This window comes from Scyliorhinus torazame, chromosome 13 (genome assembly GCF_047496885.1).
Source record: "Scyliorhinus torazame isolate Kashiwa2021f chromosome 13, sScyTor2.1, whole genome shotgun sequence".
Taxonomy (NCBI): domain Eukaryota; kingdom Metazoa; phylum Chordata; class Chondrichthyes; order Carcharhiniformes; family Scyliorhinidae; genus Scyliorhinus; species Scyliorhinus torazame.
In genome coordinates, this window is record NC_092719.1 from 83,529,446 (window position 1) to 83,549,365 (window position 19,920).

Sequence of the window (19,920 nt, forward strand, 5' to 3'; positions counted from 1 at the left end):
GTCATGGCAAGATCCCAGGGACAGCAACATGATAATAGTCTGGCACTTTAGTTTGGTAATATTGGTTTAGGGTAAGTATTGGCCAGGACACTGGGGAGAATTCCACCAGAACCACGCCATGGATGGATGTAGATCTGCCTGAGAGACCCGACGAGGCCTCAGTTTTACATCTCCTCTCTGACAGTGAAGCACTCCCTCAGTAGTGCACTCAAGTGCCAACCTAGATTTTTGTGCTCAAGTCTCTGCAGTGGGGCCTGAACTTCTGCCTCAGAAGTGAATGTGCTACCTCCCCACTGAGCCACGCTGACAGAAAAAATGCTTCCGCTTGTGAGGAGGGAGATGGGCAAGTGGTTTTCATCACTTGCTTCATTTTTCACCCTTGGTTGCCAAGGCTGCAGGTTTTCCCTGGACTGGTGGGGTGGGGTTACCAGAAGTCAAAGAGACTGCTGCAACCAACTGGAGAGGGCTTAAGAGGCTGAATGGCTTCCACCTCTTCCTAAGTCCCTATAAGACTCTGCAATGCTTACTATATTGTTTGAAGGCTTGCAAACACATTCATTCACAGACAAAGGAACTTCAGACAGAGACGATACTGACTATCGCTGAGCATCACACACGATGATCAGCACTTACCATTTCACCTGCCTTGGGTGGAACAATATCTGGCAAAGGGGAGAGAGGAAAGCGAATGATCTCATAGTTCCACTTGAAGGTGAAGTAGATGGAATACTGGCCTACAATCCGGATAGTGATGTATTCATTTATCTGGAGACATGGAATGCAAATCATACATCACAGTAGTAACAGGTTAGCTAGGATAGCAGGACAGATTGCATAAACTTGGGCTGCAGACTCTTGTTCTGAGAATTGAGAGGGGATCGAATTGAAGACTACAAATGATTTAATAGGATTTTATAGGACGGCATTTTGAGGCTGCACGGTGGCGCAGTGGTTAGCATTGCTGCCTCGCACCTCCAGGGTCCCGTGTTCAATTCCTGCCTCAGGTGACTGTCTGTGTGGCGTTTGTACTTACTCCCTGTGTCTGTGTGGGTTTTTCTGGGTGCTTTGCTTACCTCCCACAGTCTAAAGATGTGGAGATTAGGTGGATTGGCCATGTTAAATTGTCCCTTAGTGAGCAAAAGGTTTTCTGGGTTACGGGGATAGGGTGGAGGCGTGGGCTTAGACTTCAATACAGCCTTTCCATTTATTCAAGTCATGTTTATAGATAGTAAAGTTGAGGCCCCAGCACTGATCCCGCTGACACTCCACTAGTTACAGTTTGCCAACTTGCAGATTTCCCAGATAGCAATTAACCATTCAATTTAAAACCTAAATCAAGTAAAACATTTATTCAACAGGTCTCCTACCCCTGCCAAACCAGCTTGATTGACATCAGGGGGCAGGGGATGTCAGACATCGAGGGTGGAGGTGGGAACGGTGTGAATATTGGTGGTGGAGGTTTCGGTCATCAGGGGGTGGTGATGGGAGGGGTATGGATATTGGGGTGGGGGTGTTGGACATCGTGGAGGTGGGGATGTGAGGGTGGGGTGTGAATATTGGGGATGAGGGTGTTGGACATCGGGGGGGGAATGGGAGGGGTGTGAATATTGGGATGGGAGTGTCATTGGGGGTGGGGATGTGAGGGCTGCGAATATTAAGGTGGGACTTTTGGACATCGGGAGGTGGGGGTGGGGATGGGGAGGCACGGTCATATTCTTGTTGGTCCGGGACTAAAGGCATGTTTGTCATGGGCCTGGCCTTCCTCACCTTCTTTAACTTGCTGAGATTCCTGAGAACCAGGAAACCCAGGCTCAACTTGTTAAAGATCAAAATATTGTTAAATTTGAGACACGCAGCCTCTTTGAAAACATTTCAGTTGCCAACGGGCCTCCTGAGAGGGGGTTGGTCTCATTCAAACAACTTTTGTTAGAGGTGGATAAGAGTTGAATTTGAGAATTTTAAATGTATTACCTTCCTACCCACCCGTTCTTGTGGTTCCAAATGACCTGCAAATTAAAATAAATTCCCTCTGGAGCAGGAATTAGAACAAGAGAAATGAAAACTAGGTCGTTTTGGAGAGAATATCAGAGTGAACATCTGCAGTTAACAGATTACTTCTAGTTAAAAGATATGATATACAAGTTTATATTTATTACTACCAGTTACATGTAGAGTATCAATGAGTTGCAAAATCACTTTAAACATCCATGTTCATTACATTACCCTGCCCTGCCCTCAGTTTTCCCTCTTCATTCCCTTCCTCCACTAACATACATTTCCCCTTATCTTCTGTTCCTCCTCTTGCCTCCCTTCATTTCATCTCCTCCCCTCACCTCTGTTTCCCCCCTCTCCCAGCCTTGGTCTCCCCTCGTCCCCTGCCCTCGGTCTCCCCTCATCTTTTGCTTTCCTGTGGCCTCCTTATTCCAGGAACCTCACTCAGAGCAAGTGTGAATGTGAACCCATCAGTATAGATTCTCCACTACAGGGGAGCAAATCTTTAAATGGCAAATGCAATGACAGTTTTAGAAATCATGCAAAGATCAAGGCATCACCTGGTCAGAGGTCATGTACTCAAAACATCACATGATCAAATCTCCAGCAATGCTTCCTCATGCAGTTGGCAACTTTAATGCCCCACCTGACAGTTTGCTTGGAGTGACAGGTGGTGGTCCCTTTCCAACCCCAAGCCAGGATTCATAACTATTCATAGCCCTGATTGATTGAGAGTGTGTAGACACAAACCTTGACCCAAATCGGTTCAGCAAGCTTTCCCCGTCTTGGCCATTGCCATTTCTTCATTGTAGTTTCCTTCTCATCTATCATTACGCCACCCTCCTCATGGAACTGCAGGACTATTCCATCTCTAATAACAGAGCAATCAATTAAAGACAATTACCCTTTAAACTCAGAATAATTGGCGGGGATTTTAATGGAATCCACAAGGATACGAAACACGGTGTGACTGAATGAGACGGGATAGGTTGAGATGCACAGATAAAGTAAGAGGCGTGCCTGTGGCATGTCGGCCCTCATGCCAGCTTGTGGGGATGGAGGTTCATGTTCGGCATACATTTGCACGTCACAAACGGTCATTAAAGTAATTTTAAATAAATTACATCCTACTGTAATTAATGTAAGAATTTCAGATATATGTTGTATTATATGTACCTGGTGCAGTAATGGGTAAAAGCCTGAGTTAGTTGTTTATGTATGTATCTGCTGCAGCAATGTTTTTTAAAATCCTGGTTTAAAAGACAGACAGACAATGTGGCTGCTGAAGGTAATTAAGTGGTCGTAAAAGTAAGATCATAAATTCATTTCAATCATGTATATTGTTTACCAAAATAGGCTTAATGGATTTTTGTTTATAGAAAGAAGGTTTCCTGGGAAGTAGCTAATTAGAGACATTGAGCATGAATCTCTGGCCTCGTTGTGCTTTCGTTCGAGTGCAACGAGGCCGGTGAATAGCGGGAGAGGCTGAAAAGGAGAACATTGCTAGGCGTCAAACAGTTTGTGATGCAACCGATCTGCTCCTGTAGTTGCAATCAGGATCCCGTCACGAGAAGCCAAGTATATCACTTAAGCCCCACTTCCATACAATTAATGGGAGCCACCCCATACCAACGGCCTCCCGTGATTCAGCGGCCTCCCCATCAAGTAGTCACGCTGGTGCCAATTAGTACTCCTTTTTAAAAACATGAAACTGGCAGAAGGGCTTCTGCTGGGAGCCCAGGTGAGTAGCCATCTTTGCTCACAGGCAAAGAGCCTGGGGGCACTGATCTTGCTGTCCCAGTGCTCAGCGGGGGCTCGGGGGCACAGTCGGCTGGGGTGGGCCGCCATGGGAAGGTGGAGGGGGAGGCCACTGGGAAGGCAGCCGCGCGCGGCTCCACCATGCCAACCCCTGGATCATGTGTACCCTTTCCAGGGGCAACCCATGTCCCTATCCGTCTGCCCCACCGACCACCCATAAACCCCACCGACTGCCGAGACCTCTGGCCATGCGGCTGAAGGCTATTGCTGAACTGACAATCGTAGTTAAGTGAGCACTTCACACTTACACTGCGGGAGGCAACACAACACACGCAGCAGCCAACATCCGAAAAACCAGGGGATGGGACACAGCTCCGGGGATATGTCCACGCCTGGAGGGTGGGTTAGCGCTATGGGGAGGGGACCATCCCCTGGTCCAGGTGAAGTTAAATGTGGGTGCCTGAGGTACAGGGTCTGGGGTCCATTAAGGGTGGCCCGCTCCTTGGGCAGGGCCTGCTGGTTGTGGGGGAGGGGGGGGGGGGCGGAGGGATCAATGGGGGAATGGAGGGGGTGGCCCAAGTGCCAGATCCCGCCCCACACCGAGGAACTGGCTGCCCATCAGGCCAGGGTGAGACACAGAGGGGAGGCCCACAAAGGCCCAGAGTCTACAGGCGTCGCTGGTCATTGGAACAAATGAAAAACAGAGCGTGCCACAGGACGTTCCTTCTCAACAATCTGGCATAGCAGCAGGGTGATGTGCTGGAGGTGGGGGATGAGGAAAATGTGGCCATCTCCGAGGAAGAGGAGGAGGACTGAGGACCAGGATGATGAGGAGGGCGACAGACCAGCAGGGACTGGAGACTGATCCTGGGGATGAACCGGAGGACCAGCCAGAGAATGCAGGACAGGCGGCAGCAGCGAGGGTCCAGCAAGCCCGAAGGGCCAGGGAGGCCCTCATACTCGCCAACTTCACTTAGGACGTGGCCTGGTCCGCCATCACTCCCCCCCCCCCGGTATGTGTCACATCACTCCAGGGTGCTGGGACTGTGTCGGCACCGTCAGTGGATCACTATCGAGGGCAGGGGGTGATGATAATCCACTCACTGGAATGCTCACTCACACCCATCCCTGCACGCAGTGTGCCCGGGGTGCATTCCGGAGGAAATAGGCCAAGGGTTTGGCAGTCGACCTGCATTGAGGAAGAAAGTGATGGAGGCATCATACTGATTGTGGTGAAGGGTTTTTAATGTTCCACAGGTGTCCAACAATGCTCACTCTCCCGATGGTGCCACGCCACGCTCTACACCACCCCCTCATCCCCTATCATCCCTTGCCCCTCCATTCCCCCTGCCCTCTCCCCACTTCCTCAGTGTTCCTCGATGTGCTTTACCTTCCTTGCTCGACAGCTATTTCTAGGTGTCTCTCCAGGATGCACATCTGAGGTGGAGGCTGCCAGCTGCTTACCACATCCCATGGCTTTCGATGCCCCTGGCGGGAGTTCTCAGGGTCTCTGAGGCCGGAGAGCCCAGCACACTTGTCGGCATCACATGCACAACTGTGCCGCCCTGTCCCATGTGCTGCCTGCGCCCGGGCTCATCAGAGGGGGGAGCTGGTGGCCAACACGCCACTCCATGGGACGGAGCTGGGTTGGCACCCATAGGATCCTGGGGTCACCTCAGGGCGAATGGGCAGCTGGTTCAAGCCCCGGCTGCTCCTACATCATCTGGCTCTGCCAACCCTTGCGGCTCCCCGATGTCTGCACCATCATGTTGACAACCTTGGCGATGCTCCTCAATGACTGGGCCATGCTCTGCAGTGCGGCGGCAATGCCTACCTGCGACTGGGACAAGCTCCACAGTGCCTCAGCTATGCCCATCTGAGAGTGGGACATGACCCGCAGAACCGCATCGAGGTCGGCCTGGTACTGGATCATGGCCCCCAGCAAGTCAGACATTCTGCCGATGTTCTCAGTTGTGGCCGTCACTGACTGTGCCATGCCTTGGACACTTTCACTAATGCTGCTGATGTCGTGCACCAGGCTCTCCACTGTGGTCGCCTCCCAAGCAGTGTTGCCTCGCATTGCCGGCAACATCTCCTGCGCCTTAGCCTCTGGGACTCTTCCAATCAGCTATGGACCCGCTGGAGTATTGGTGACATCTCCCTTTGAATGTCCCGGCTGCTCCCTGGAATAGCCTGGTCCATAGGCGAAGCATCTGGCTGGGACCCAGCTGGGTCCTGGGATCCAGCAGGCCTGCAACTGCTGTCTCACCTCGGCGTTACCGCTTCCAGCTGATGTACATCAGCAACGGTCTGGTGCTCACTAGATTGTGTCCCAGAAGCCTGACCATTATGTTTCCCACCAAGGTCTGTGTCTCTGCACTGGTGGAGGGTGGGAATGACAGCTGTGACATGTTGATTGTGGCAGCCTAGGAGCTCTCCTCTGAGGAGGTCTCATGGGAAGCAGGGGAGGGGGCCACCCCTGATGGGCCGGCGCCATCGGCTGGAGAACCTGCGGGAGAATGAACACCCGAGGTCAGTGGGAGGGATGGGTCAGTCAACTCACCCATGCTGCCCAGAGGAGGCCGCTGACCTTCTTGCGGTCCTGGAGGCCAGTCCTCCTGGTCAGCTGACGGCCGCCGTCACTGATGTGTTAGGCAGGTAGGTTCGATGTGGACTGCACTCGATGCAGAGAAACTAGAAACAGACGTGTAACACTGGAGAAGAACCAACACTGTTTTATTCAATGATAGAACTGATATACATAATCAGCTGTGGGTCGACACTATACTGAACTGACTGGAGACCTTGTAGTAGCCTGACCAGACTTACTAGCTAACGCATGGTGCTTGTGCACTTGCTAGCTCGTGGACTCAGTGGTTGGGTCCCGAGAGAGTGGGAAACCTAGTGCCCTCTGGCTTTATAGTGGTAGTGTCCTGTCTGGTGATTGGCTGCACTGTGTTGTGTGCCTACTGGTCATCCTGTGTGTCAATCACTGCCTGTCTGCATCTCATTATATACATGAGTGGATATTATGACATCTCCCCTGCGGTCGCCGCAGAGGTGGATCTGGAGCCGCCTGCGCGTGGATAGGCGGGATCGCTGCCATCGCGGTGGTCGCATGGGCCGGCAGGATTGCTGGTAGATCGGTGGCCTCGTGGCAGGGTACGTCCGGAGGAAGCATCATAGGCAGCAGGGCACTTCGGTCAGGTAGCGGGCGTGGAACTCTTCGCAGTGCCCGTCTATTGCGCCGTAGCAGGGAGCCATCAGCCATGCGGACAAGGAACGATCTTGGGGCCACTTGTTTGATCACAACAGCTGTGGCTGACCAGCCGCCCTCAGGATCAGTTGGGGCCAGCTCGGGTAGATCCGTGGCATGAGCATCGTATGTGGCCTTCTGTTGGGCCCGTGACTGCTGCATTTTCTGTAAGACCGTGAGGTGGTAAGGTCTGGAACATGGATGGCTGGAACTGTGGTCCTCAGAGTGCGATTCATGAGCATCTGCGCTGGAGACAACCCAGTGGACAGTGGGGTTGCTCTGTATGCCAGCATCGCCAGGTTGAAGTCGGAGCCTGAGTCTGCAGCTTTGCACAGCAACTGCTTTACAATATGGACCCCTTTCTCGGCCTTCCCGTTTGACTGCGGGTTGTGGGGACTGGGGGTTACAACGGAAGTTGTAGGACTGTGCAAAATCAGACCATTCCTGGCTGTAAAAGCAAGGACCATTGTCGCTCATTAGCGTGAGCGGAATCCCATGCCTGGCGAACGGTTCTTTGCAGGCTTTAATTACCGCCTTCGACGTGAGGTCGGACAGTTTCACCACTTCTGGGTAACTGGAGAAGTAGTCGACCAGGAGTACGTAGTCACACCCCTTGGCGTGGAAAAGGTCTACACCTACTTTGGACCACGGAGAGGTCACGATCTCGTGTTGTTGCAGCGTTTCCTTGGGTTGAGCTGGTTGAAATTTCTGACAGGTAGGTAAGTTGAGAACTGTGTCGGCAATGTTCTGGCTGATGCCCGGCCAATAGACCGCCTCCCGAGCTCTGCGTCAGCATTTCTCGACCCCAAGGTGACCCTCATGGAGTTGGCCCAGCACCATAGCACGCATACTCTGAGGAATTACGATCCTGTCGAGTTTCAGAAGGATTCCCTCCACCACCGTGGTCGTCCATTACGTTATAGAACTGGGGACATTGTCCCTTCTGCCAGCCATTGGTAAGGTGCTGCATCACACGCTGCAGCAGAGGATCCTTGGCCGTCTCCTCACAAATGTGGACCACCCGGTCGTCAGAGGCCGGAAGATTGGTGGCACACAACTGCACTTGCGCTTCTATGTGGCAGATGAAGTCATTTTGTTCACATGTTGTCGTAATGGACCTGGATAGGGCATCTGCAACGATCAGCTCTTTGCCTGGCGTGTAGACAAGTTCGAAGTCGTAGCGGCGTACCTTAAGAAGAATTCGCTGTAACCGAGGTGTCATGTCATTTAAATCCTTCTGGATTATATGGACTAGAGGCCTGTGGTCCGTTTCTACCGTGAATTTTAGCAGGCCGTAAAAATGGTCGTGAAACTTGACTATCCCTGTCAGGAGGCCCAGACACTCCTTCTCAATCTGAGCGTACCGTTGCTCAGTGGGCGTCATGGCCCTGGAGGCATACGCCACTGGAGCAAAGGACGAGGAGTCATCTCGCTGAAGGAGCACCGCCCCAATTCCGTCCTGGCTTGCATCAGTCGATATCTTGGTTTCCTTGGTTGGGTCGAAGAACGCTAGAACCGGGCTGTGGTGAGCTTTGCTTTCAGCTCATGCCATTCCTCTTCATGCATGGGCAGCCACTGGAATTCCGTTGACTTCTTGACGAGATGGCGGAGGGCCGTGGTGTGGGATGCCATATGGGGAATGAATTTCCCGAGGAAGTTGACCATCCCGAGGAAGCGGAGGACCGCCTTCTAGTCCTCCGGAGTCTTCATGGTGTTGATCGCCGAGACCTTGTCGGCATCTGGCTGCACGCCCTGCTGCGAGATGTGGTCACCCAGGAACTTTATATCCGATTTACCAAATGAGCACTTGGCCCTGTTGAGCTGGAGACCATGTTCATGAATTCTCTGGAATACCTTCTTGAGGCGAGCGATGTGTTCCTGGGGCACTGTGGACCAGATAATTACGTCGTCAATGTATACTCGCACCCCCTCGATGCCCTCCATCATCTGCTCCATGATGCGGTGAAATACTTCGGAGGCAGATATGATCCCAAAAGGCATCCGGTTGTAGCAGTAGCGGCCGAACGGGGTGTTGAACGTGCACAGCTTGAGACTGGACGCGACCAGCTGTATTTGCCAAAAACCCTTGGAGGTGTCCAGCTTAGAGATTTTGGCATGAGCCATCTCACTGGTCAACTCTTCACGTTTTGGTATCAGGAAATGCTCCCGCATGATGTTGTGGTTTAGATCCTTAGGGTCAATGCAAATGCGAAGCTCCCCTACGGCTTCTTTACGCAGACCATGGAGCTGACCCAGACTGTTGGCTCTGTGACCTTTGATATGATGCCCTGGTCTTGGAGGTCCTGTAATTGCTTCTTCAGATGATCCTTGAGGGGTTCCGGCACCCGGCGTGGTGCATGACTTACTGGGGTGGCGCTCGGCTTGAGCAGGATTTTATATCGGTATGGGAGTGTGCCCATTCCATAGAATACACTGTGGTACTGCGTGATAATGTCATCTATGTCGGCTTGCAAGTTCCCATCAGGCGAGGCCGTCGCTGGTGATGATGACATGGTGTGGATTCGCTGAACCAGGTTCAGGAGCTTGCAGGCTCGAGCACCGAGCAGGGACGCTCTGTCAGGCCCGACGATTTCAAACTGCAGTGTTGCCTTGATCGCCTTGTTGGATACCCCTACTTGACAGGGGCCACTGGCAGCTATGGCACTGCCATTGTAGTCAAAGAGCTGGCAGGCCGGTGGAAGAATGCTTGGTCTGGCGCGGATGGTGTCGAGGTCGGATTTTGAGATGAGGTTTGCTGATCCGCCGGTATCCAGTTTAAATCGGATGCGAGCCTTGTTAACTGTGAGGACAACACACCACTCGTCGTCGGGATCCACACTGAGGATCGAGAGGCGTCGCGTAGGTATGGTGGAAGGCAGCGCATGTGTAGTTATGATGCCCACCCGGTATGGGGACTTGAGGCACTCAGCATCAGGGTCTGTTGGGCTGTCGGGATCGGAATCTGGCATGCCTTGTATCGAGCGGACACTTCTGCGTCGCAGCTGGGATCGCTGGCTGCTGAGCGGTGGAGCGGATCTGCAAAGGGCTGCGTGGTGGTCAAACTTGCCACACTGTAGACATCGGTGTCCTTTTGCCGGACATTGCCGCTTTAAATGGGTGGAGCCACAATTCGGACACGTCATGACGCCGACTTCAGCATATTCCCTGCGCCATCGCACATGCGCAGTGCGGTCGGTCGACGATGCACCTGTGCGGTCGGTCGACGTACACACCTGCGCAGTCGTGGCGCGCATGCGCAGGGACCCGGGAAAAGTGCGCAAAATGGCCACTCTCCTCGATGCTCAGGCCCTGCATTTGTGCAATGGCCTGCACCCATTCCGCCTCGTGGGAGGCCAGCTTTGCAGTTTCTGCCGCCCTGATGTGCGAGTAACGATTCTTAGCATGCTCATGGACAACGCACGTCTTGATAGCGACAGAAAGGGTCAACTGTTTGACTTTCAGGAGCTGCTGCCAAAGGGAGTCGGAGTGGACCCCGAAAACGATCTGATCCCGGATCATGGAATCAGCCGTCGAGTCATAGTTACATGACTGCGCGAGGATGCGGAAATGGGTCGCGAAGGACTGAAAAGGTTCATCCTTACCCTGAAGCCTCTGCTGGAAAACGTACATTTCAAAGCTCTCATTCACCTCAATGTCGCAGTGGCTGTCGAATTTCAGCAGGATTGTTTTGAATTTTGTTTTGTCTTCGCCTTCAGTGGAGAGAAATAGCGCGATCTTCCTGGCATCCGATGCTGCTTCAAGGTCGGAGGCCTCGATGTACAAGAGGAACTTTTGCTTGAAAATTTTCCAATTGGCGCCGAGGTTGCCAGAGATGCGGAGCTGCGGAGGAGGCTGGATGTTTTCCATTTCACCAGATGGCTGCTTGCTGGTCAATGCTGATTCACTCGAGGTAGGTCCGTCAAGATCAGTATCACTCTGGTACCATGATGTGTTAGGCAGGTAGGTTCGATGTGGACTGCACTCGAAACAGGGAAGCTAGAAACAGACGTCTAACACTGGAGAAGATCCAACACTGTTTTATTCAATGATAGAACTGATATATATATTCAGCTGTGGGTCGACACTATACTGAACTGACTGGAGACCTTGTAGTAGCCTGACCAGACTTACTAGCTAACGCATGGTGCTTGCACTTGCTAGTTCGTGGACTCTGACTGTCTCAGTGGCTGGGTCCCGAGAGAGCGGGAAACCTAGTGCCCTCTGGCTTTATAGTGGTAGTGTCCTGTCTGGTGATTGGCTGCACTGTGTGTGCTTACTGGTCATCCTGTGCTTCAATCACTGCCTGTCTGCATCTCATTATATACATGAGTGGATATTATGACAGTCACTTCGTCCCAGGCGGCACTGGGTGCTCTGTGGCTCATCCTCCGAGACCCTCGGTGGAACAGAACATCCTTCCTGGCCTCGACCGCATCTAGGAGTCTGCATCTCCAAACGTTATGGTCATTTGTCTCAGTGCCATGGCTGTGAGCTGAGTGGGGTTGGCTGTGCAAAAGTTGTTTAAGTGCTTTGCGACCTTGTTATAGGGGTTTCTGGCGTGCACTGTCCCGACGAATCAGCTGGCGGGCCTTCATTTGCGATGTGAAGCCTATGGAGCCTCGTTAACGGGAGCAATTAACATTGAATGGCGGTCCCTGCCTCGCCGGGACAAGTGCCAGGAAGCTCATGGCACTTCCCGCTCGCTACTACACTTAGAAATTGTTGCGGAGAATCGCGCCCATTGTGTTTAGCCTTAGTAAGATGGCCATAACCCAGTTAGTGGACTAGAGATGGTAGAGTTGATGGATGGAGCCAGGGATTGAAGCAGCCAGGTGTGGCGTTTTCAGTTTGAGTTTTTGGCTGGAAGGCAAGCTGACAAGCAGTTTGTGAAGAATACAGCCAGAGATTCTGCATTGTTCTGACATGTGTCAGGTCTCTCTCCTCAGGCAATCTCAAAAGATCTTTATCCAATGTTTAGTATTAATCCTGTGTTTGCTTCCTCTAGTTAAAAGTGGACTTTGACCTGAAATGTGTTTTGCTTGATTGGAGATAAAAAGACTTCAGTTAGGAGTTAAAGTGTTTCATTTTATTGTTAGGCATTGTTTAACTGGTAATTGTAAGCTATTTATTTTATGATGTTAAAGTCAGTTTAATCCTGTGTTAATAATAAAATTTGTATGAATATGCCATATCTCTATTTGTGCATGGAATCACTCTTGGAGTGAAGTATCCTTTTCTTACAAATTAAATAAATTATTTGACTTTCTGTCCGTATTCTAGCAACTGTTGGGGTCTGGTCTGGGATCAAAATACTACCTTTGAGAGAAGGTCAGAGGCACGCGAGACTCTCACAGCCCCGGTTCACATTGATTTAAAGGTGGTATGTACCAGTCGGCTTTGTGCAGTTGTCACTGAAGTCAGCAGTTTTCTTGGTTGAACTCTGTGGCACAGAGAGGGGAGCAGGAGCATGCCAGCTTGTATAGCGTCTTGGGACTGGCAAGAGTGAGTCATGGATAAAGCAGGAGTGGGATCGAGTTTGAAAGGTTGGAGATTGGGTGTATGAAAGAGTAGGCAGAGAGTGTGATCAGCGGCACAGAAGAGAGAAATGGAAATGGTCTGGTGTCCTGGGTGTGATGGGGAGGTGATATTCCCACTGATAGTAATCTCGGAAAATGTCCTTTACAATGCAGAGAAGGGAGGACCAGCTGAGCCGGCAAGTTCAGCCATGTCCCACAGAGCAACACATCACTGGACACTGACATGAACATTCAATAAAGAGTGAACAAAAAAACACAACATTGTTTCTTCCACAATAAAGAAATGTCATTAACTCCCTTGTGATCAATGTGTGCCAGTACATTTAGCTCTTTGACTAAGCTAGTCTTACAAATAATGATGATGTACACATGTATAAAATGAAACCAATGTTTGTGAAATATTTACAAGTGAAATTTAAATTTGAAAAACACCCTTTGTGCTCTCAATAAGTCTTATGTAACGGCCAAGGACCAGAGCAGGAAAGTTGTGGCCATGATGCATAGCCTCAAAGTAAGAGGGAGCAGATTTAGGGCTGAGTTGAGGAGGAAGTTCTTCACCCAAGGATTGTGAATCTGTGGCATTCTCTGGCCAGTGAAGCAGTTGGGGCCACCTCGTTGAATGTTTTGAAGGCAAGGATGGATAGATTTTTGAACAGCAAAGGAATTAAGGGTTATGGTGAGCGGGCGAGTAACTGGAGCTGAGTCCACAAAAAGATCAGCCATGATCTTATTGAATGGTGGAGCAGGCTTGAGGGGCCAGATGGCCCACTCCTGTTCTTATGTTCTTATGTTAACTTTGATCAGGCCACAGCTAGAGTACTGTGTGCAGCTCTAGTCACCACATTATAGGAAGGATGTGATTGCACTGGAGGGGGTCCAGAGGCGATTCACCAGGATGTTGCCTGGGATGGAACATTTAAGTTATAAAGAAAGGTTGGATAGGCTTGGGTGGTTTTTGCTGGAGCAGAGAAGACTGGGGGTGGGGGGGACCTGATTGAGATGTACAGGATTATAAAGGACATAGACAGGGTGGATAGGGAGCAGCTGTTCCCCTTAGTTGAAGGGTCAGTTACGAGGGGACACAAGGTCAAGGTAAGGGGCAGGAGGTTTATGCACTGCCTGGGAGGGTGGTAAAGGTGGGTTGCCTCACATCCTTTAAAAAGTACCTGGATGAGCACTTGGCATAATGTTCAAGGCCAAGTGCCGGCAAATGGGATTAGGTAGGCAGGTCATATGTCTTTCATGCATCAGTGCAGACTCAATGTGCCAAAGGGCCTCTTCTGCACTGTATTATTCTATGATTCTGTTGCTGGAGTAGTCATCCAAAGGCCCAGGCTCTGGAGACACGGGTTCAAATCCCACCATGGCAGCTGATGGAATTTGAATTCAGTTAATTATTCTGGGAAAAAAAAAATTATTCATGGGATGTGGGCATCGCTGGCAAGACCAGCAATTGTTTCCATCCCTAATTGCCCCCGAACAGGGTGGCTTGCTAGGGCATTTCAGAGAGCATTTAGGGGTCAACCATATTGCTGTGTGTCTGGAGACACATGTAATAATCTATATTAGTGTCACAAGTAGGCTTACATTAACGCTGCAATGAAGCTCCTGTGAAAAGCCCCTAATCGCCATATTCCGGCGCCTGTTCAGGTACACTGAGGGAGATTTCAGAATGTCCAATTCATCTAACAGCATGTCTTTCGGCACTTGTGGGAGGAAACCGGGTGACTCGGAGGAAACCCATGCAGACACAGGGAGAACGCGCAGACTCCGCACAGATTGTGACCCAAGCCAGGAATCGAACCTGGGTCTCTGGGGGTGTGAAGCAATAGTGCTAACCACTGTGCCACCGTGCCACCAGACCAGGTAACAATGGCAGATATAGTGAACCAGTTGGGTTTTTACAACCTACTGCCAATGGTTTCATGGTCATTACTAGACTTTTTAATTAGGGCAGCATGGTAGCATTGTGGATAGCACAATTGCTTCACAGCTCCAGGGTCCCAGGTTCGATTCCGGCTTGGGCCACTGTCTATGCGGAGTCTGCACATCCTCCCCGTGTGTCCGTGGGTTTCCTCCGGGTGCTCCGGTTTCCTCCCACAGTCCAAAGATATGCAGGTTAGGTGGATTGGCCATGATAAATTGCCCATTAGTGTCCAAAATTGCCCTTAGTGTTGGGTGGGGTTACTGGGTTATGGGGATAGGGTGGAGGTGTTGACCTTGGGTAGGGTGCTCTTTCCAAGAGCCGGTGCAGTCTCGATGGGCCGAATGGCCTCCTTCTGCACTGTAAATTCTATGAAATCTATGAATTCATATTTAATGATAGCCTCAGTAATGGTGACCATAAGACTATCTCTGATTGTCGTAATAATCCATCTGGTTCAGGAATGTCCTTTAGGGAGGGAAATCTGTCATCCTCACCCGGTCTGGCCGAGATGTGACCTCTGGCCGAGATGTGACCCCAGACCCCAGCAATGTGGCTCACTCTTAAATGGCTCCCTGGTATGATCCACCTGGTATCATGTTGTGTTATTCACCCTGGGGTAACATGGACTGCAACACGATGCAGATAAACGATAAAGCATACACCAAACGTAGGCGTTGGTTCAATAAGATTTCGGCGTGAGAACAGCTGGTGAGTCAGTTTCAGCGGGAGCATTGCGGAAGTGGTTGCTGGGAGGTAAGTCAGTCCTTTAAAAGCACTTGTCTTTGCAGGGGCAGGCCAGTCGATTTCGGCGGGAGAACAGCTGGTGAGTCAGTTTCAGCGGGAGCATTGCGGAAGTGGTTGCTGGGAGGTAAGTCTGTCCTTTAAAAGCACTTGTCTTTGCAGGGGCAGGCCAGTCGATTTCGGCGGGAGAACAGCTGGTGAGTCAGTTTCAGCGGGAGCATTGCGGAAGTGGTTGCTGGGAGGTAAGTCTGTCCTTTAAAAGCACTTGTCTTTGCAGGGGCAGGCCAGTCGATTTCGGCATGAGAACAGCTGGTGAGTCAGTTTCAGCGGGAGCATTGCGGAAGTGGTTGCTGGGAGGTAAGTCTGTCCTTTAAAAGCACTTGTCTTTGCAGGGGCAGGCCAGTCGATTTCGGCGGGAGAACAGCTGGTGAGTCAGTTTCAGCGGGAGCATTGCGGAAGTGGTTGCTGGGAGGTAAGTCTGTCCTTTAAAAGCACTTGTCTTTGCAGGGGCAGGCCAGTCGATTTCGGCGGGAAAACAGCTGGTGAGTCAGTTTCAGCGGGAGCATTGCGGAAGTGGCTGCTGGGAGGTAAGTCAACCTTTAAAAGCACTTGTCTTTGCAGGGGCAGGCCAGTCGATTTTGGCGTGAGAACAGCTGGTGAGTCAGTTTCAGCGGGAGCATTGCGGAAGTGGTTGCTGGGAGGTAAGTCTGTCCTTTAAAAGCACTTGTCTTTGCAGGGGCAGGCCAGTTGATTTCGGCGTGATAACAGCTGGTGAGTCAGTTTCAGCGGAAGCATTGCGGAAGTGGTTGCTGGGAGGTACGTCTGTCCTTTAAAAGCACTTGTCTTTGCAGGGGCAGGCCAGTCGATTTCGGCGGGAGTGGAGCTGGCTGGTTAGTCAATTTCAGCAGGAGCTGAGAATTTTTCATTTTTTTAAATTAGTTTTTTAGGCGGGAACAGGAAGTCGACCCGCGGACGTCTGGGAAGACCCTCACCAATAGATTCTGGTGGAGAGGAAACCCGAGACACTACACGTGTAGTGTCTCCCACCCGCCCTCCTCCTCTAACCTAATAATTAAACCCATTGGTCTGAGGTAAGTACCATATTTTATTATATTATTATTATTTTTTATAAAAATTTAATTTAGTTGTTAGCCAGATCTTGGTAGAAAGTTAGAGGAATGGCAGGGAAGGGAGTGCAATGTTCCTCCTGCAGGATGTTTGAGGTGAGGGATGCAGTTAGTGTCCCTGCTGATTTTACCTGCAGGAAGTGCTGCCATCTCCAGCTCCTCCAAGACCGAGTTAGAGAACTGGAGCTGGAGTTGGAAGAACTTCGGATCATTCGGGAGGCAGAAGGGGTCATAGATAGCAGCTTCAGGGAATTAGTTACACCAAAGATTGGAGATAGATGGGTAACTGTAAGAGGGACTGGGAAGAAGCAGTCAGTGCAGGGATCCCCTGCAGTCGTTCCCCTGAGAAACAAGTATACCGTTTTGGATACTTGTGGGGGGGGGGGACTTACCAGGGGTAAGCCATGGGGTACGGGCCTCTGGCACGGAGTCTGTCCCTGTTGCTCAGAAGGGAAGGGGGGAGAGGAGCAGAGCATTAGTAATTGGGGACTCTATAGTCAGGGGCACAGATAGGAGATTTTGTGGGAGCGTGAGAGACTCACGTTTGGTATGTTGCCTCCCAGGTGCAAGGGTACGTGATGTCTCGGATCGTGTTTTCCGGGTCCTTAGGGGGAGGGGGAGCAGCCCCAAGTCGTGGTCCACATTGGCACTAACGACATAGGTAGGAAAGGGGACAAGGATGTCAGGCAGGCTTTCAGGGAGCTAGGATGGAAGCTCAGAACTAGAACAAACAGAGTTGTTATCTCTGGGTTGTTGCCCGTGCCACGTGATAGTGAGATGAGGAATAGGGAGAGAGAGCATTTAAACACGTGGCTACAGGGATGGTGCAGGCGGGAGGGATTCAGATTTCTGGATAACTGGGGCTCTTTCTGGGGAAGGTGGGACCTCTACAGACAGGATGGTCTACATCTGAACCTGCGGGGCACAAATATCCTGGGGGGGAGATTTGTTAGTGCTCTTTGGGGGGGTTTAAACTAATGCAGCAGGGGCATGGGAACCTGGATTGTAGTTTTAGGGTAAGGGAGAATGAGAGTATAGAGGTCAGGAGCACAGATTTGACGTCGCAGGAGGGGGCCAGTGTTCAGGTAGGTGGTTTGAAGTGTGTCTACGTCAATGCCAGGGGTATACGAAACAAGGTAGGGGAACTGGCAGCATGGGTTGGTACCTGGGACTTCGATGTTGTGGCCATTTCGGAGACATGGATAGAGCAGGGACAGGAATGGATGTTGCAGGTTCCGGGGTTTAGGTGTTTTAGTAAGCTCAGAGAAGGAGGCAAAAGAGGGGGAGGTGTGGTGCTGCTAGTCAAGAGCAGTATTACGGTGGCGGAGAGGATGCTAGATGGGGACTCTTCTTCCGAGGTAGTATGGGCTGAAGTTAGAAACAGGAAAGGAGAGGTCACCCTGTTGGGAGTTTTTTATAGGCCTCCTAATAGTTCTAGGGATGTAGAGGAAAGGATGGCGAAGATGATTCTGGATATGAGCGAAAGTAACAGGGTAGTTATTATGGGAGACTTTAACTTTCCAAATATTGACTGGAAAATATATAGTTCGAGTACAATAGATGGGTCGTTTTTTGTACAGTGTGTGCAGGAGGGTTTCCTGAAACAATATGTTGACAGGCCAACAAGAGGCGAGGCCACGTTGGATTTGGTTTTGGGTAATGAACCAGGCCAGGTGTTGGATTTGGAGGTAGGAGAGCACTTTGGGGACAGTGACCACAATTCGGTGACGTTTACGTTAATGATGGAAAGGGATAAGTATACACCGCAGGGCAAGAGTTATAGCTGGGGGAAGGGCAATTATGATGCCATTAGACGTGACTTGGGGGGGATAAGGTGGAGAAGTAGGCTGCAAGTGTTGGGCACACTGGATAAGTGGGGCTTGTTCAAGGATCAGCTACTGCATGTTCTTGATAAGTATGTACCGGTCAGACAGGGAGGAAGGCGTCGAACGAGGGAACCGTGGTTTACCAAGGAAGTGGAATCTCTTGTTAAGAGGAAGAAGGAGGCCTATGTGAAGATGAAGTGTGAAGTTTCGGTTGGGGCGATGGATAGTTACAAGGTAGCGAGGAAGGATCTAAAGAGAGAGCTAAGACGAGCAAGGAGGGGACATGAGAAGTATTTGGCGGGAAGGATCAAGGAAAACCCAAAAGCTTTCTATAGGTATGTCAGGAATAAGCGAATGACTAGGGAAAGAGTAGGATCAGTCAAGGACAGGGATGGGAAATTGTGTGTGGAGTCTGAAGAGATAGGCGAGATACTAAATGAATATTTTTCGTCAGTATTCACTCAGGAAAAAGATAATGTTGTGGAGGAGAATGCTGAGCCCCAGGCTAATAGAATAGATGGCATTGAGGTACGTAGGGAAGAGGTGTTGGCAATTCTGGACGGGCTGAAAATAGATAAGTCCCCGGGACCTGATGGGATTTATCCTAGGATTCTCTGGGAGGCCAGGGAAGAGATTGCTGGACCTTTGGCTTTGATTTTTATGTCATCATTGGCTACAGGAGACTGGAGGACAGCAAATGTGGTCCCTTTGTTCAAAAAGGGGAGCAGAGACAACCCCGGCAACTATAGACCGGTGAGCCTCACGTCTGTAGTGGGTAAAGTCTTGGAGGGGATTATAAGAGACAAGATTTATAATCATCTAGATAGGAATAATATGATCAGGGATAGTCAGCATGGCTTTGTGAAGGGTAGGTCATGCCTCACAAACCTTATTGAGTTCTTTGAGAAGGTGACTGAACAGGTAGACGAGGGTAGAGCAGTTGATGTGGTGTATATGGATTTCAGCAAAGCGTTTGATAAGGTTCCCCACGGTAGGCTATTGCAAAAAATACGGAGGCTGGGGATTGAGGGTGATTTAGAGATGTGGATCAGAAATTGGCTAGCTGAAAGAAGACAGAGGGTGGTGGTTGATGGGAAATGTTCAGAATGGAGTACAGTCACAAGTGGAGTACCACAAGGATCTGTTCTGGGGCCGTTGCTGTTTGTCATTTTTATCAATGACCTAGAGGAAGGCGCAGAAGGGTGGGTGAGTAAATTTGCAGACGATACTAAAGTCGGTGGTGTTGTCGATAGTGTGGAAGGATGTAGCAGGTTACAGAGGGATATAGATAAGCTGCAGAGCTGGGCTGAGAGGTGGCAAATGGAGTTTAATGTAGAGAAGTGTGAGGTGATTCACTTTGGAAGGAATAACAGGAATGCGGAATATTTGGCTAATGGTAAAGTTCTTGAAAGTGTGGATGAGCAGAGGGATCTAGGTGTCCATGTACATAGATCCCTGAAAGTTGCCACCGAGGTTGATAGGGTTGTGAAGAAGGCCTATGGAGTGTTGGCCTTTATTGGTAGAGGGATTGAGTTCCGGAGTCGGGAGGTCATGTTGCAGCTGTACAGAACTCTGGTACGGCCGCATTTGGAGTATTGCGTACAGTTCTGGTCACCGCATTATAGGAAGGACGTGGAGGCTTTGGAGCGGGTGCAGAGGAGATTTACCAGGATGTTGCCTGGTATGGAGGGAAAATCTTATGAGGAAAGGCTGATGGACTTGAGGTTGTTTTTGTTGGAGAGAAGAAGGTTAAGAG

The 19,920-nt window shown here is 50.6% G+C and overlaps 1 protein-coding gene across 2 annotated transcripts in view; it reads right to left on the reverse strand.

The window, feature by feature from the left end:
• Positions 1-19,920, reverse strand: part of LOC140388163 (uncharacterized) — a 296,950-nt gene that overhangs the window by 135,801 nt on the left and 141,229 nt on the right. For both annotated transcript variants that reach the window (XM_072471912.1, XM_072471911.1), the window contains exons 11-12: positions 2,743-2,863; positions 634-765 (exon numbers count right to left, since the gene is read on the reverse strand). In XM_072471912.1, the coding sequence (XP_072328013.1) occupies positions 634-765; positions 2,743-2,863 (253 nt within the window). The remainder of the gene's footprint in view (positions 1-633; positions 766-2,742; positions 2,864-19,920) is intronic.